The sequence below is a fragment of the Zea mays genome, chromosome 3 (genome assembly GCF_902167145.1).
Source record: "Zea mays cultivar B73 chromosome 3, Zm-B73-REFERENCE-NAM-5.0, whole genome shotgun sequence".
NCBI lineage: Eukaryota > Viridiplantae > Streptophyta > Magnoliopsida > Poales > Poaceae > Zea > Zea mays.
The window spans coordinates 56,809,777-56,826,693 of record NC_050098.1 but is presented as its reverse complement, the minus strand read 5'-3'; the positions used below and the strand labels follow the sequence as shown (position 1 = coordinate 56,826,693).

The window sequence follows — 16,917 nt, the reverse complement described above, 5'->3', positions numbered from 1 at the left end:
GACCCGGTCTTCGTGACCACCTCAACGGGGAGTAGGTTTGCAAGAACCGAACCTCGGTAAAACAAATCATCGTGTCTTGCTCTTTATTTGCTCACGATTTGTTTTGCGACCTCTCTCTCGGACTTGTTTCTATTTCTAACGCTAACCCGGCTTGTAGTTGTGCTTAAGTTTATAAATTTTAGATTCGCCCTATTCACCCCCCTTTAGGCGACTTTCAACAATCATTAGTGGCATGAGAAAATGAGTTATGCCACTTGCAGTATGCACGACGTTTCATCTCGTCGGCGGATGGAACAGTGTGATTTATTTTAATGTTGCCATTTTGAGTAATTCATCAAATATTTTATCACATTTACCAACATTAAATGTAAACTTAACTTTCTCTTGCCGTTTCTTTTGAACCGGCTGCAAGGAAGAACAAGCCAAAGATTTGGCCTGCTTTGGCCAAACCATTTCAGCAGCATATACCTCTGTTGATTCGTCGTCCGAGCTACTTTGGTCGCACTCTAATATATGGACATTGTGACGAATGGTTTTGGCAGTCTCTTTGCTTCGGCTTTCACAAGCCAAAGCTCTCTGGTGTAATTGTGCTAGCGTGAAAAATTGGATGCCTTCTAGTCTTTCTTTTAAATAATATCTCAGTCCATTAAAGGCTAATCCTGCTAGCTATTTTTCTGCTAAGTGTATTTGGAAGCATCAGTTTCTTATATCCCGGAACCTCCAGATGTATTCATTAACCGATTCGTCCTTCCCCTATCGTAGGTCCACTAGGTCTACCAGATCTAATTCATAATCACCGGAAAAGAAGTGATCATGGAATTTTTGCTCTAACTCCCCCATGATAAAATAGAATTAGGAGATAAAGTTTCATACCACGCGAACACGGTTCCTGTTAAAGACAATGAAAATAAATGCACGCGAAATGCTTCTGTGTCGGTCAATTCTCCTAATTGTGCTAAGAACTGACCTATGTGTTCGCGCGTGTTTTTTTCTTGGTCACCCGAAAATTTTGCGAATTCAGGTATCCTGGTTCCTTGGGGGTATGGGTGGTGATCAAATCGGCTGTCATAAGGTTTCTGATATGATTGCCCTCAGGCACCATGCTTACTCCGAGCTTATCTCGGAACGCCCCGGCTATTTCCTCCCTCACTATATCGATGACAGCTGGTGCGAGACCACCGACTCTCTGGTTAAATATAGGTGGGGTTGGCTGGATATTAGCATGTTGTCTTTCCCCCCATTGGTTTGAGCTATGTGGTGCATTGCCATTTACCCTATATGGCTCATGGGATTGATCGTTTCTTTCCGGCCTTCTAGGCGGGGCCGGAAAGCTTTCCTGGGCTCGGGATTTTTTATTAATGTGCTGATGCATCGCATAGTGTGATGGGAAGTGTTGCTGGGACGGGTGAGGATTTAGGTAACAATCCTCCTCAAAAATTTCATGCGCGGACTATTCGGACATGTACCCGGACCGTCCGTGATTATATGCGGACTGTCCGTCGTTGTATGCGGACCATCCGACTGGGTAGTTTAGATTTTGTGCCATATGTTGTGGCTCGGGTGCATGTCTTAGTAATTCATTAAAAATGGGCCCGGCCGTTGCTGGCCCAGACGGTCCGCGCTCACGTGCGGATGGTCCGGGCATGTGCAGATCGGCTGATTTACTGCCGATTTGCGGTTGCTCAGGTTATGTGTCCATCGGCATCCCATAAAGAGGTTATGACTGGTCGTGACAACCTATAGCCGATGTATTACGCGTGTTACCCCCTAATTCAACCTCATGCGAAGGTGAAAGGGAAATAGGGTCAAACCTTTTCCTATATGAATTTTGGTGGTTGAATTGCCCAACACAAATAAATGAACTAACTAGTTTGCTCTAGATTATAAGTTTTGAGGTGCCAAAGGTTCAACACAAACCAATATAAAGTCCAAGAAAGGTTTCAAATAAAAGGAGCAAAAGACAACCCGAAGGCAGCTCTGGTCTGGCGCACCGGACTGTCCGGTGTGCCACCGGACAGTGTCCGGTGCACCAGGGAACCCAACTCCAAACTAGCCACCCTCAGGAATTCGACGAGGCCGCTCCACTATAATTCACCGGACTATCCGGTGTGCCAAGCGGACCAACAGTCGTCTGCAACGCTACAGTGACACGCTACAGTGTGTGACTGCGCGCGCAGAAGTCAGAGCAGGCGCAGAAGGTGCACCGGACAGTGAATAGTGACTGTCCGGTGCACCACTGGACTATCCGGTGGCCCACTTGTCAGAAGCTCCAACGGTCGAACCCTAACGCCCTGGTGACGTGGCTGGCGCACCGGACTGTCCGGTGTGCCATACGACAGAAGCCTTCACCAACGGTCAACTTGGTGGTTGGGGCTATAAATACCCCCCAACCACCACACTTCAATGCATCCATGTTTTCAGCCATCAAACCTCATACAAGAGCTCTAGACTTCATTACAAGACACAAACAAGAGATCAAATCCTCTCCCAAGTCCAAAGTTCATTCCAATCAAATAGTGACTAGAGAGAGTGACATTTGTGTTCCTTTGAGTTCTTGCGCTTGGATCACTTTTCTTCTTCCTTCTTTCTTGTTTCCAACTCAATTGTAATCAAGGCAAGGACACCAATTGTGTGGTGGTCCTTGTGGGGACTTAGTGTCCCGATTGATTGAGAAGAGAAGCTCACTCGGTCTAGGTGACCGTTTGGGAGAGGGAAAGGGTTGAAAGAGACCCGGTCTTTGTGACCACCTCAACGGGGAGTAGGTTTGCAACAATCGAACCTCGGTAAAAAAATCACCGTGTCATCCGCCTTATTTGCTTGTGATTTGTTTTCGCCCTCTCTTTCGGACTCGATTATATTTCTAACGCTAACCCCGACTTGTAGTTGTTCTTAAACTTTATAAATTTCAGATTGCATATTCACCCCCCTCTAGGTGACTTTCAATTGGTATCAGAGCACGATACTTTATTAGAGCCTAACCGCTCGAAGTGATGTCGGGAGATCACGCCAAGAAGGAGATGGTGACCGGCGAGAAGCCCGCCACAAGCCATGGGAAGGCTCCATCCGGGGAGTCCAGCAACAAGGTGAAGGGATCCCCTTCACACGACAAGTCGTGTCGAAGCGGCGAAAAGAAAAAGAAGATGAAGAAAGTGGTCTACTACGAGACCGACTCTTCATCGCCATCCAGGTTTGAGCGTAAAAATCTTCAGTTATAAGCGTAAAAATCCTCAGTTTTGACTGTAAAAACAGAGCCAGAGTGAGAGATGTTGATAACTCTGTTGTGTTGTATTTATGATCACAAAAATCATAAAGTTTGCGCATAAAATAATGGTAGATGTAGCGCAAATGTTATTCCCATAGATATACTAAAGCCACATGTCATACCCGGTTTTGGAAGGTAAACCGAATGCGAACCATATACGTGCCAGGATCAGAAATTCACGTAGACAACGATTACATAATTGGACATCACCACACTGTTGGCCACTCGTTCTCGATTGCTATACACAATAAAAAACAAAGCAACATAGTATTAAAAAGAGATGGTAAGCCTTCGTATTCAAGTGATGACCCCTTTGGAATGACCCCTTCGAAGACGAAGGCTAAGATTTCATTAGGGAATTATTATTTATTATTATAAATGAATAAATGAACATATATGAAAGATATTGCGTTTAAGCATGATGATTCATCTTACATATCAATAGGATATTTCTCCTCCTTCATATATTAAGTTTATAAACATACATTCGTCTCTAGAAAAATGGTTTAGAGCGAAGGTGAGGCAAAGAGAAGATTACACACAACAATTTTTCGGGCCTCCAAAAAGGTACTTTATGCAGGGCACTGTTCGTCTATTTATAGGGAGTCGTACAACTTCGTACGGTATTATATTTATGCCCTTAGAGATTACACACTGGGTTTACAAATAATACAAGGACAATACTATCTTTTGCTCTCAGTGTTTAAGATGACACATTCTCCTTGCATCATCTTCTTGCGTTATTATGACGAAGCTACCTTCGTTGCTCTTCCATTGTTCCGTATCGAAGCTATTCTAGTTCCGAAGCTCCTGTAATGCTTGACAACATGATGATAACAAATGGTTAGCCGTGTTTTTTAGGACATTCGGAAGATGAAGGCCCCCAACACACACATTGCTCAAAATAATAGAGGAAATAAGTACTTTATTACATCATGATGTCTGAAACATCCACAAAGTTATTAAGTCATAATCAAAGTGCTAAACGAAACACAGTACGATAAGGCCTTTACAGGCAGCTGACTGGGAATTTGTCACTAATCTATTCTAAAACTCGTCGAAGTCCTGAAACTCCTGAAAGTCCTCAATGTTGTCTTCATCTTCTCCTAAGCACTTGTTGCAATGGAGACAACCTGGGATTTGGTGTTTTTAAGCAAGGGTGAGTACACATCAATGTACTTAGCAAATGTCTCGTTTGACTAAAGTGGGCTAGTTGTATGTGGGGTTAAGCTTAAAGAGATTGCTTTTAGTTGGTCAGGTATTTATTACTAGTAGAAAGCAAGTTTTAATAATAATCCCGAGTTATTACCCGAATGGCACTCCCTCCAAGAGGAAATACCATAAACCATAATTATAACCATCAACATCAAGCATCATCATAAAAGTATCTGGAGTAACTCTAATAAAAGGAGCTCCCAAGGCTACTCATAATCGTGAGCACGACTAATATACCATTTTCTAACACTCTGTAAAGGTTGCACACTTCACCCACGAGCCGTGATTCCCTTTATGCCCGAGGAGCGCTACTCCCCATTGATCACTATCTAGGTGATCTGGCAGGGTATCACTACGTATCCTTTACTAAGATTCTCCTGGTGTGTAGTTGCCCGTTAGCTTAAAACCAAAGCCAATATATCCCTGACATTCATTAAACACTATCATTCCTTGTTAGCGAAATTACTTCATTTTAAAAAATGCATGAAGATAATTATCTTGAGAGGAATTAATTCATATTGCATATTGCTTGTGTAGTCTTTATACCATCATTGATAAGACGATAATACATGGACTTTGGAGGTGTTTGTTTGGGATTATGATCTGCCTAGATTATATAAGGATTGTTGACTTATATAATCTAGGCAGATCATAATCCCAAACAAACACCCCTTAATCACAAAAGATCTGTTTTATATGAGCCCCACACAAAAAAATTGAGCCCTCATTTTGATGTAGCCTATCCTGTTATAAAAATGACAACATGCATTAGTGTGACCTAAGATATTCTCCTATGACAAGATTACATACAGATTGTCCACTTTAAGCCCTCTTTGCTTGACACTCAGCAATGTATAATTTTTTTTTCTTTTTTCCCCAAACCTTTTTTGGTGTGTTCCTATAGTATATAGACCTACATGTTCGATTTTGGCATAATTATCAAAGTGTTTGCTATAACTAATAGATTTAGTTCATTTAATTGAATTTCTTCGGATAATTCAGATTTGAACTGTAAGTCACTTGAAAAATGGAAAACTGCGAATGAAAAATGGTATTCATGTTATTTAGCACAAGTTACGACCTATTTCAGAAATAGATTGGAATTTTCGAAAACCATGCTCATGAAACATGATCGCGAACTTGCGATCCAGATGTTTTAAAATTGTATAAAACACAAACAAAATCAGAAATCGTGAAACTTGTCGACATGTCATGATATCATATATACAAAATATGATAAAAATTTGACACTGTTTTATGAAAATTATCACGCACTTTGTATAGAAATCTAGCCGGCCTTCACATGAAAATCATAAAACTTCTATGAAGGCCTTCACATGAAAATTATAAAACTTTTGTGGGCAATATTCAGGTGTTCTCATATATTTGATGTATAGATTTGTGACATGTGCCTTTTTGTGTGAGACCAATGTTTGTGTGGATAGAAATGTTGATTAGATGTGGTTTGATATTCTGCGACATGGATTGAAAATATATATGTGATTTTTGGCTATCGTGCCGTTGAAACATATGTGAACGTTCGTCATCATGTTGTTACTTTTATTTACAGGTTTTGGAAACTTCCCTGTATGGGGGAGGTGTTGCCGATTTTTTGTTGATAGGCTTATGTTTATTTTTTTTGCAGAGGTCTTCCTCGCTGCTGCGAGTCTGCCTGCACCGCGTCGCGTTGCCACTACACTGACCCGCCACAGCACCACTAGCCCGACTTCACCGCCACCCTAGGTATAACCTCGATTTTCCGTATCATGGTCATAGATCATGTAACTCAATTAGGCGTCTCCCGTTCGAAAGAGTTATGGTGTAGATATGCAGATCTTTGCATATCTATAACTGTATCTATTTTGAATTATCCACGTTTTTTGGACAGCCCGCGGTTGCGTAGATAGGGTTAGTTTCCATGCTCTACTCCGGTTCGAGATAGATTTTCGGTGTCACCTCCCGGTTGTTCTCCGGATACACACTCTCGCTGCCAGGACGTGTATCCGGAGAACAACGGGGAGGTGTTGCCGAAATTATGTCTAGGATCGAAGTAAAGCATGTAAACTAACCCCATGTATGCAACCTTAGGTGGGATTAGGACCTATCCTCACCTATTATATGGTAGGAACGTAGTGTACATACATTACATGTTTATATTAAACTATACTCAGTTATATATGTTAGAGTATGGAGGACCGTGAGTGGATGTACACGAGCTGTGTAGGATGAAAGGATGTCACCCCTAAATGGATTAGGAAGACCGATGCTTTCATGGAACGAGCATTTGGCGAAGCTGCTAAAGGAGCGAGTCTAGTCCCATGTCCGTGCAGCAAATGTGCCAATAGGAAAAGAAAATAATAAAGGTCACGGTAGAACATATTTGGAAGAATGGATTTACGCGAGACTATACTCGGTGGATATTTCTTGGTGAAGCGCATCGTACGAAAGAAGAGGTGGTGAGACAACGAGTCGAGGATTATGATGCTGATGCCGGTGTAGCGGACATGTTGAACGGCTATCATATTCCCAAGTTAAGCTTACACACATTTTCCTACAATTTGTAGTGCTCTGCTCTTGTTACTAAATTCACATAAACACATTTCAGGCACTTCTAACTACACTAAAAATCTAGATCCCACTAGGCACTCTTGTTCCTTCATCCAAAGACCAGGCTTCACTAAACTTATTCCCTTTCCAAATCACTAATCCACTTTGCATTAAGATTTTATCTAATCTATTCTGGACCTTGCAAGTCTTTCTAATCAAAATGCTTCCAAACAGTCCCAAACTTTTACCAAGTGTTCCACTGACCAAAACAAGGTTACCCACAAATTTTCATCATTTTTGGCACTGTACTTTTATTTCTAAAATCCAAATAGGCCTTCCAAGAACACCTTTAATTCACTTAATATTTTCTAACTACCACAAAAATCTTAATAATATTTTTACCGGAGAGCTCACTATTTTAGACACCCTACAAAATTTTCTCAATTATTTTTGGCACAATTGACAAGCTCTCAGATAAAAGAAAAATAAAAACAATGAACAGTCCTAGGTCAGGACTAGTCCAGCCGGCCCAACTCTGGGTTGATCTGGCCCACTGCTGGCGGACAGCGCGCCCCCGTGCGCGCTTTTGCACAAAGAACCCCGCCGCGCTGAACAAACTAAAACGAGCCTGAGCCACTTTTGGTTGGTGTCACTGACAGTTTTGCTTAGGTCCTCTGGCTTCCTTCGTTTTACAAATTCTTAGCCCCGATGCCGCCGCGCACAACTCTAGCGACCTGGCGCTTGATCGGCCATGACGGCGATCATACCCACGCGACTCCTGACCCTCGACGAACCTAGGCACATGCTCAATTCGACCACGGGGACCCTAGAACAACGCCACCGACGACGGCGGCGGAACAGGGAATCCGATAAGCTCAATTCTATGGCCACCGCACAATAGAGTTTCAAATTTCGACGCAGGGAGCAACAAGGATCTACCACAACTACGGTGCTCACACGAAACCGGCCGAGAACGACATGGTTTAACCTGTCGGCGGTGAGGCTATCCCTGACGCCAAACCACGATGTCGTGAGCACGTTTAAGGAAATTAACCGCGGTAGAGTTCAAGCAACAAATCATGTGAACTTCACTGACCTGTGAGGAGTAGAGAACAGGCACAACATGGCCGAAACACCTCTCGAAGATCCTTGGCCACGGTGAGGTGGAAGGATGGCTGCTTTGGTCACCAGATAATGGAGTGGCACTTGATGAATTGGAGAGAGCTAACTTGGTGGCTGGGGAGAAGAGCTTTGGCTTGCAACACAGACCACAGAGACACCAGAGGAACAACTAGAGCTGGATCACTAGAACAGCACTGAAATAAAAGGATAGGGCTAGGGCAGGTTCACTTGACTTGTTTATCTCATTGCGATGAAGAATTCTCAGGGTGCCAGCACGATGTGAGCTCAAACACACATGGCAACCATGCACCAATACCTTGTTGGCTCAGCACAACTCAACTGAAATATCAGTTTTGTCCAGTCTTGTAGCTAGCAAACAAAACTGATATTCACTGTACTAGGGGATATGCTCAAATTGATTCAAGGACTGGATATTCTGTCATGCAGAGGGGGATGTCTCCAGACCTTATTTATGTACTTCATATTCATCTCATCTATACACATAAGTACCTCCTTTGCCCCCTAGTGCAGATAGCAAACAAAACCAATAAATGTCCCACAGTTCACTGCTCCCAAGCCAGTGCAAACTGGATATTTACGGTGGAGAGAAGCTCCTAGCACTTAAGCTATGTACTTCACCCTTATCTTCATCTATACTCACAAGTGAACAACAGAGAGGGAAATTTTTCTTTAGAATCCAAATGCCACCTTGATCTCAATAGCATCAGCCTACTGCTCCTTTTTCTCACCTCACTGTTCAATGCATTTGATCTGCCAATTTCTCTAGTAACAGACCACTCTCTCTTCACGACAATTATTCTCTATTCATAGCTCTACCAGTTTTATATACAAACCCATAACTGAAAACATATAGAACAAAAGTTATGGTGATTCGAGGTTGAGAAAAACACTAAAAGTTCAGTTTCGATGTCTGAAACAACACAATATTGAGTATGAAAGAGGGTTTTGCCACCCCTTTTACTCTGAATCCTACACAATAGGAAGGCAACTCTTTGCATCCAATTTGTTTCCCTTTACTTAGTATTTCACTTTGTTATAAAAACCTTAACCAAAATCTCGATGGACTAATTACCACATAGCTCTAAAGGTGGGTAAAAACGCACAATTCCTCTCAGCAACAGTCAACTAAATCAGCATAACCTAAGTTTGACAGCCGAAGTTTGGAGGTATTTTACTCCCAAGTTTCTGTAGAACCAATTCTATCTTACTTAAGAAAACTTGCTCACCATACTTTGGTATCCAACTTTGCTATATAGTTATTAGTCCAAAACCCCATGATTTGGTCACAACTGAGCTCCAAACTTTGCACCATTTACTGATTTTTAGAGTTTAGTGAACTGAACAAACTCAATCACAGCTAACCTGACAATCCAACTTAAGCCAACCTTTTCTCCACTTTTTGTGTAGAATCAAGCTATATCCACTTAATGAAAGTTGTTCACCAACATATGTTCTTCACTTCCTTTATAAACATCACAGTTCACAACCTTATGGATTAGGCGCAAGTAGGCTTTAAAACAACACTCAAAACACTGAAAATCAGTTCAGTTACTGTTTTCAATATGAAAACTCAGAAATCTGTCAACCCCTTTTTGGACGAACTTTTCTCCTAGTAGCATATAGTTTTAGGGACAAGTTTCTTAATAAAGATTATACTCCTAAAGTTCATATACAAGTTTGACATAGTGACCATTAACTAAAACCACAAGGATTCCAAATTACAAAGGCCCAAAATTTGCACTAAACACTGAAATTTAGACCCTAAGTTTTCACTAAGTCTGAAATCCACACTTTCTGACATCTCTACTTTAAACCAGTTTTTATCCAAGTTCCCAATATCTTTAGGGATAAGTGACTTAACCAAACTGATACTCCTCATGTAGCTCTATAGCTCTGTTATAGTAATCATTTTCAAACTGTTTATAGAACAAAAGTTACAAGGGTTCAAAGTTGACTAGTTTATATTATTTTCAGCTTTTCAAATCTGAATGAAAACCGAAGTTTTGTTTATCCATAATTCCAACAAGGTTTTCAAATCTCACTTAGGGTTTTGAGGTTAATCCCGCCCCTCAAATAATTCTTCCACTTGACCTACCTTAGAAAGCAAAGTTGCTCTAAGTTCTAAGTGTTACCTTTAGCACTTGAAGACTTCAAACAAACTTGTCACTTGCTTAAGAGACGATTTACTCCCATTTAAGTCGAGCAAGGTTGTCAAACTAAGTCCTATAATTAATACATAATCATCACACTTTTGAAAATTTTTGACCTAGTAAATACATTCTAGATATATCAAACAAGTTATTGCAAGTACAGATTATGATATGCCAAGATTTTAATTATCGTAACACCACGGTCCGCTTCTCATTTTGAGGCTAACACATGGCAAGCACACAAATCCATCCATGGTTAGGTGCATGCACGCGCAAGGCAGGATGCATTTGTTCATGAGCCGTGAGCACTGCAGCCCTGCGTACTCACTCCTATTCAGCATGCAGTAGAGAACCTGTCCCACTACCATATAGGCGGGCTGAAAATATACGGAAAAGTACTGTGCGTTATTAGAACCCGTATCATTATTAATTATATATTGATACCGTATCAATACATATAAATAATACACCGAATCATAACAAGCACGTGTACATATATATGGGACGGTTAAATTAAATAAATATATTGGCCTGCGTCCCCAAGCACAAAATAATCAACTACAGTAACACGATCGACCGGATCGATACGGTGCCTTTTTTTTAGCTCTGATTGAAATGAACGAACGTACAAACGACGAACTTCCGCCGCCGCCAATTTGGTTTATTGTCATCCCTTGCCGTGAAACCCCTCGTATACATACCGCCGCGCGCTCACAAGCCGGTGGTGAAGGGGATGGACGTGCCGGCGAGCCAGAGGTCGCCGTCGATGAAGTTGCCAACGGTGAAGGCGCTGGCCTCGGCGGCGCTGGTGATGACGCGGTACCCCTTCCACTTGACCCGCCCGGACGTGCCGGCGCCGGGCCCCGTGTTCATGTACTCGCCGTAGTAGAGCGTGTCGAGCGCGAAGCTGCCGTTCCACTCGAGCCAGCCGGCCGGGTCGACCAGCGAGTCCAGCTCCGACTGCAGGTACACCGTGCGGGAGTACTGCTTCCATGGGCGGCCCAGGTAGGTCTTGGTGGAGGACTGGGCGGCGGCGAGGTCGGCCGCCGCCGCCACCTTGCACCTCTGGATGGAGATGCCCGTGTTCTGGTTGGGGTCCTCCCGCCCCTGCGCCGTGAAGATGTTGCTCTGGTTCGGCAGCGGCTTGCGCGCGTACAGGTTGCAGCCCTGCAGCACCACGGCCGCGTTGCCGAACACGAAGTCGATGGTGCCGTAGACGTCGCAGTCGCGGAAGAACTGCCGCAGCGAGTGCACGTACAGAGTGTCCTGGTACCCCACGAAGCTGCACCGGTAGAACGCCGACAGGTCCGCCCCCACGCGGAGCGCCACCGCCTGGTGCTTCGACGGCCCGGCCGAGTTCTCGATCGTCAGGTCGCGGGCCAAGAAGTTGTTGCCCACCACAGCTGCATCCCACAACAAACACAATCATCACGCAAGCACAACTTAATTTTGCCAGGACTTCAATGTATATACATATTTTTTAATATTTCTTCGACATTATATTATCTCAAATCTATGAATTTTTGCAACGTTTTCTCAATACAAATCTCTTTTTTTGTGTGGAAAACACATATTTCACAACAAAATACATATTTTTGTGTGTGTAAAAACATATGGGGTAATTCTTAAAATTTTACAACAAAATAGGCATTCATAGTATCTATATATTGTATGACTACAAAGATAAATAAAGGCGCTTTTAGCTCATTTTAGTTACGAAATTACATGGCCCAACAATTATATACCCTAGATTGTTAGCCCATGTTTAATATAGTGGCACGTGGAACGATTCAATAGCACCTAGAACCCACCTTTGTTTGCTAAGAACTATAGTTTGATCCAACGGCATTCTTTTATTTATATATTTAATACTTCTTCCGTCCCAATTTATAATTCGTTTCGTAAAAATCCTAATTCAATTAGATTCCTAGGAATTATTTGTCATTCGTAGTTGGCACGTTATAGATCAGTTAGATCCCAAAATAAATAGCAATGTATGACGTGAATTTTTAATACAGTATTTTTTTGGAGCTTCGATTGTGTCCGTCCGGATGACCGAACTACATACTGTTCCTACAGTTTTTTTTTTTGCTAGTTTTTTACAAAGGGAGAAAAGATCCGGCGTTATACAGATAACGCCCCGGTCAGATTGAGAGCTTTTCAATCGCATTCAGTCCGCAATCATCGACGGCAGGGCCACCCAGGCCAGCAGGGCGAAAGGGACGGGACGGGACGGGTCGACGACTAGCGGCTGCATGCAAAGAAGCTGTGCGCGGCCCCACATGCCGGCAGGATGCGGACGCGCACGAGGCAGGCCGCGGGCGCCGCGTACGTCTGCGGGCCGCGGCGCATGCCGGATGCAGCCGTTGCATGGCCCGTCCTAGTCGGGTACAGATAGCACGATGCTACGGGTGACATGGTAAGCACCGACTTCTTCGTTCGCACAGTGTAGTTAATTTTAGCAGCAGACAAGAACGCAGTACGTACGTATAGACTGTCCTGTTTATGAATGGCACTACCAGTGGCGGACGACGTATAATTTTTTTTTTGGTATGGCTCTACGTCGTATAATATTTAGCACACAACTAATTAAATTGCAGAATAAAAATGCACAAACATATATAAAAGTAGAACATTATGTAAAATGAGAATAAATTGTTAAGAAACATGTGCACGGTAAAAATTTGATAATACAATGTTATACTGATAATTTTGCTAGGTGGGTCTTGGAGACCTAGACAATTGAATTTGCCTATCATTCTACTTAAATGACTTCTTAATACTTAAAAGGCGAATTATGGATTATATGATTTGTGACTATTATCACCTTTCTCAATTAGGTATGGCTTGAGCTATACGTAGCCACAATGGGCCCTCGGCCCCTGGGCACTACTGTAGTACCGGTACTCTGTACTACAGTAGGAGTAAAATGTAAAGCTGTCTCTAAACCACATGTCTTCTATATCCCTCCTCTACACATTCCTCTATATATAGATTCCACTTTTTTATTAATCTGTTGTTTAAAGTATAAAAACAAATGGATAATAAGAAAAGAGAGACTCTCCGATTAATATACAGAGGATATCAACGAGTGTTCTCTCTCTATATATATATATATAGGATGCTTTAGAGAACAGCGTTGAAATTTATAGATAGAAAAGTAATCTTTTTTTAGATATATAGGGCAGTAGAGAAGGATATATTTTTTGACATTCTTGTGGGAGTCGGTCTAAATGGCATGCATGCCTATGCGTATATCTGTATACGTCCGGAACAGTACGGTGAGGGCGCACATGCATGCTATGTTCCGTATACTAACGACTCCCATGCCATGATCGTGTACTGTGGTATACTGTAGCTATATATAGTCACGTACGGGTGCCGTTCCTTTCGTCTGCGCATGCAGCAACACATCTGTATATATAGTTTCACATTGCTTTACTAGCAAAATTTAATTGCAGGATTCCATCATGCATACACTGACACTAGTATAGTTTTTACATTACTGGCTATCAACTGCACCACTGCTGTACTATATATATGTATATATATTATATACCGGTGTTGTCCGTTCTCTTGTGCGTATATATGCACAAAAGCTAGGTAGCTAGCGTGCAGCACGCAGTACAATGCTGGTGCCGGTGGCTGGTCCGGAAGATTAATTAAGGACGTGATCTTGGACAGGTATAGCCAGATTTAATTATTTTCTGATCTGTGTGTGTGCCGCATATGCAGCGTGTGGGGAGGCTAGTACTAGTGCGATCTGAGCAGCCAATAATGTATGTATCGTGTACAATGTACGTACTACATACATAGCGCCCCGCCTTTCAATTCGTCGATGGCCCTGGCCCTGGCTGCCTGGCTCTCCCCGCCACATGCATGAAGATGCTGCTCGGCTAATTATTACTTAATCTTGATGGGGATATACGGCCCTACACCTACCAGTACCACAGCAGCATTTATGCCATTACTATGTGCACTGCCAGTGATATTGCCAACCACTTCGTTCTGGAATTGAGGACAATATTTATTTTGGATAGACTAAAATAAAGTTTATAGTTTTGAACGCCAATTAGAATATATAAACATTACCTAAGCACGTCGTGACAAGAACTAATCGAGAATTAGTAGGACTTATTAGGGCTAATTAGAAACCACATTATCCTAAGGGATTTTCATTTTCTCATGGTAAATTAGTTTATTTCCTCTTGTGAAAATAGAAATTATTTGGAAAAATAGAGCTCCCAAATTAGCGTTTAGCGCTTAGTGAAAAAAAAAGAACCGGTGATATTTTATTTTTGGGGTCAGATTGTCACAGGCAGGCAGGCAGGCCGCCAGCAAACCCGCACTAGAATGGAATGCTGGCGCGCACGTCTACACACACCGACACTCTGGCTCACGGACGGACGACAGAGATGGATAGACACGTCGCGTCCTCGTGCATGGAGGATCTGTGTGGCGCTGGCATGCACCTTTTCTCCTCTCCCTCCTCAGCATGCTCGATCGCTCGTGCCGTCGTGCGTGCACGCGCACGCGCACGCACAGTATATAATCGGCAAGCGAAAGAATCTAGTACACGCGGTATGCTTCGTGCTCTTTGTACTGTGAAATTGCAGCGGCGAAAGAAGCTAGCTAGCAGCCAAATCGATCGGTGGGGTAGACCGGCGGTGGTGGTGCTATTTGGACCAGCGCAGCAGCAAAAGCTGCACATGTGCTTGCTGCCACTCGTGGCAGAAATTTAGCAGCCCGTGAAATACCATGCCAACACAGGCAATATACTTACAGTACTTAGGAGCTAAGATATACTCCTGTATGCATGCTTCCTCCTATACTTTTATACTCTCTATCTCTCTTTTACGGTAACTTTATGCAGTTGTTCTACGCCCCCCCCCCCCCCCCCCCCCCAAAAAAAAAAAAATTCTTCCCTGACTTTTCGCTCCGAGATAAAAAAAATTTCAGGACAGAGTAGCGAGTGGGTGCTGCCCACTAGTACAAACACTGCATGCGCTTTTGCAATGATGAACTGGTGAATTGGATTCGGGTGTCAACACAACAGGCAGTACCGGATCGGGTCGTTTAATTTAATGCGCGATGCGATGCGAGCAATTAGAATGTAATTAAGCACTCAAACATAGTAGCAGTGTACTTACCGACTGTGGCCGAGCGGAAGGTGGTGTAGCCGTCGACGACGTTGCGGCTGGCCTTGATGACGGTCTTGCCGATGCCGTCGCCGACGAACATGAGGTTGACGTGCTTCTTCCCGACCTCCACGTTCTCCATGTACGCGCCGGCCTTAATGTAGATCACGTGCCGCTTCTTCGAGTTGGTGGGGGCGGCTGCCACGGCCGCCGCCACCGTCGTGTAGTCCCCGCTGCCGTCCTTGGCCACCACCGCGTCGGCGGCAACGGCCGACGCCGGGGCCTGCAGCAGGCGCCGGTCCCCGGGACGCACCCACCGGGGGAACCCCTTCACCATCTGCCCGTACCCCGTGAACGGCTGCCGCGGCGGCGCTGGCGCCGCTGAGGCGCCGGCGCCGGGCAGCTTCTTGGCCATGGCCAGCGAGTTGCTCACCATGCGGGACACGTGGTGGAAGGTCGGCTCGATGTAGCGCCGCACGCGCCCGCCGCTCTGGTACGCGAAGCCGTCGAGGCAGGTGTACTGGTTGGTGATGGCCGCCGAAAGCACCGTCATCACGTGCTCCATCGTCGCGCGCCTGGCGCCCTGCGACACGCCCGCCGACGCCGACCCCCTGCCGGCGGGGGACGCCAGGTCGGCGGTGCTGGCGCGGAGCTCGTCCATCGTGGTGGACAGCAGCTCCAGGCAGTCGTTGATGGCCAGGCGGTCCCGCGCCGACAGGGACCTGTCCTGCAGGTAGTACGAGCAGTTGCTGGACGTGGCGACCACCACGTCCTCGGTGCGGTTCACGGCCGCGCAGATGACGTCCGGGAGCGGCTTCTTGTGTAGGTCCGGGATGTCCGCGAGTGTCGACAGGCAGAGCTCCGGGTACAGCGTGCCGTCGCAGTGCGCGGCGGCGGCGGACTCCGCGGACGGGTAGAAGGGGACGGTGCCGGCGGCGGTGGCGGCGGTGGCAGCGCATGCGACAATTAGGAGGACCAGGAGATGCTCGCCTCTCTTGGGTATGGGTGGCATTGTGTCCTTGTCTGTGGCAGCTCGCTCTAGTGTGCAGTGGAGAGAGCTGCAGCCTGCAGGCCTGAATGGCTGATAGATAGATAGATTGCGGATTTGGTGTTTGCACTTCCCACGAGAGGTTTATGCAATGCAATGCACAATGCAATGCATCTCTATGTAGAGAGGCCCTACCTATATATGTGCAGCAAGTAGGAGCCTTTCGTGTCGGTGTTGGAATTGGAACCGAGATCCGCCGGACTCGCCAAAAATAAGGGATGGTCTTTAGTCACTTGTCAGTTAATGGACAACAAATTAAAGGAATGCTACATTGCTACTGGAGTAGAGTATACTGGAGTTCGCTAGCTCATTGTTCTGTTGTCATCTGAACCAGAGTCCAGAGGTTGACATGCTCAACCATGGTGGCTGGCTGTTTGCTAGGTATGTTGTTGTCTGCAGTTCAAAGCTATTAGC

General features: G+C 44.6%; 1 protein-coding gene and 1 long non-coding RNA gene across 2 annotated transcripts; both read right to left on the bottom strand.

Annotated features, from left to right (window-relative positions):
- Window positions 1-4,136: 4,136 nt before the first annotated feature.
- Window positions 4,137-8,589, bottom strand: LOC109944818 (uncharacterized). The gene is made up of 2 exons (XR_002267998.3): window positions 8,121-8,589; window positions 4,137-4,395 (listed from the first exon to the last, which is right to left on the bottom strand). It is a non-coding gene; the product is annotated as an uncharacterized lncRNA (long non-coding RNA).
- Window positions 8,590-10,736: 2,147 nt separating this feature from the next.
- On the bottom strand, window positions 10,737-16,594 carry LOC100280285 (pectinesterase). The gene is given in 2 exon segments (NM_001153213.1): window positions 10,737-11,720; window positions 15,468-16,594. Coding segments are annotated over 2 exon segments (1,692 nt in total). The 5' UTR covers window positions 16,468-16,594; the 3' UTR covers window positions 10,737-11,028.
- Window positions 16,595-16,917: the final 323 nt, after the last annotated feature.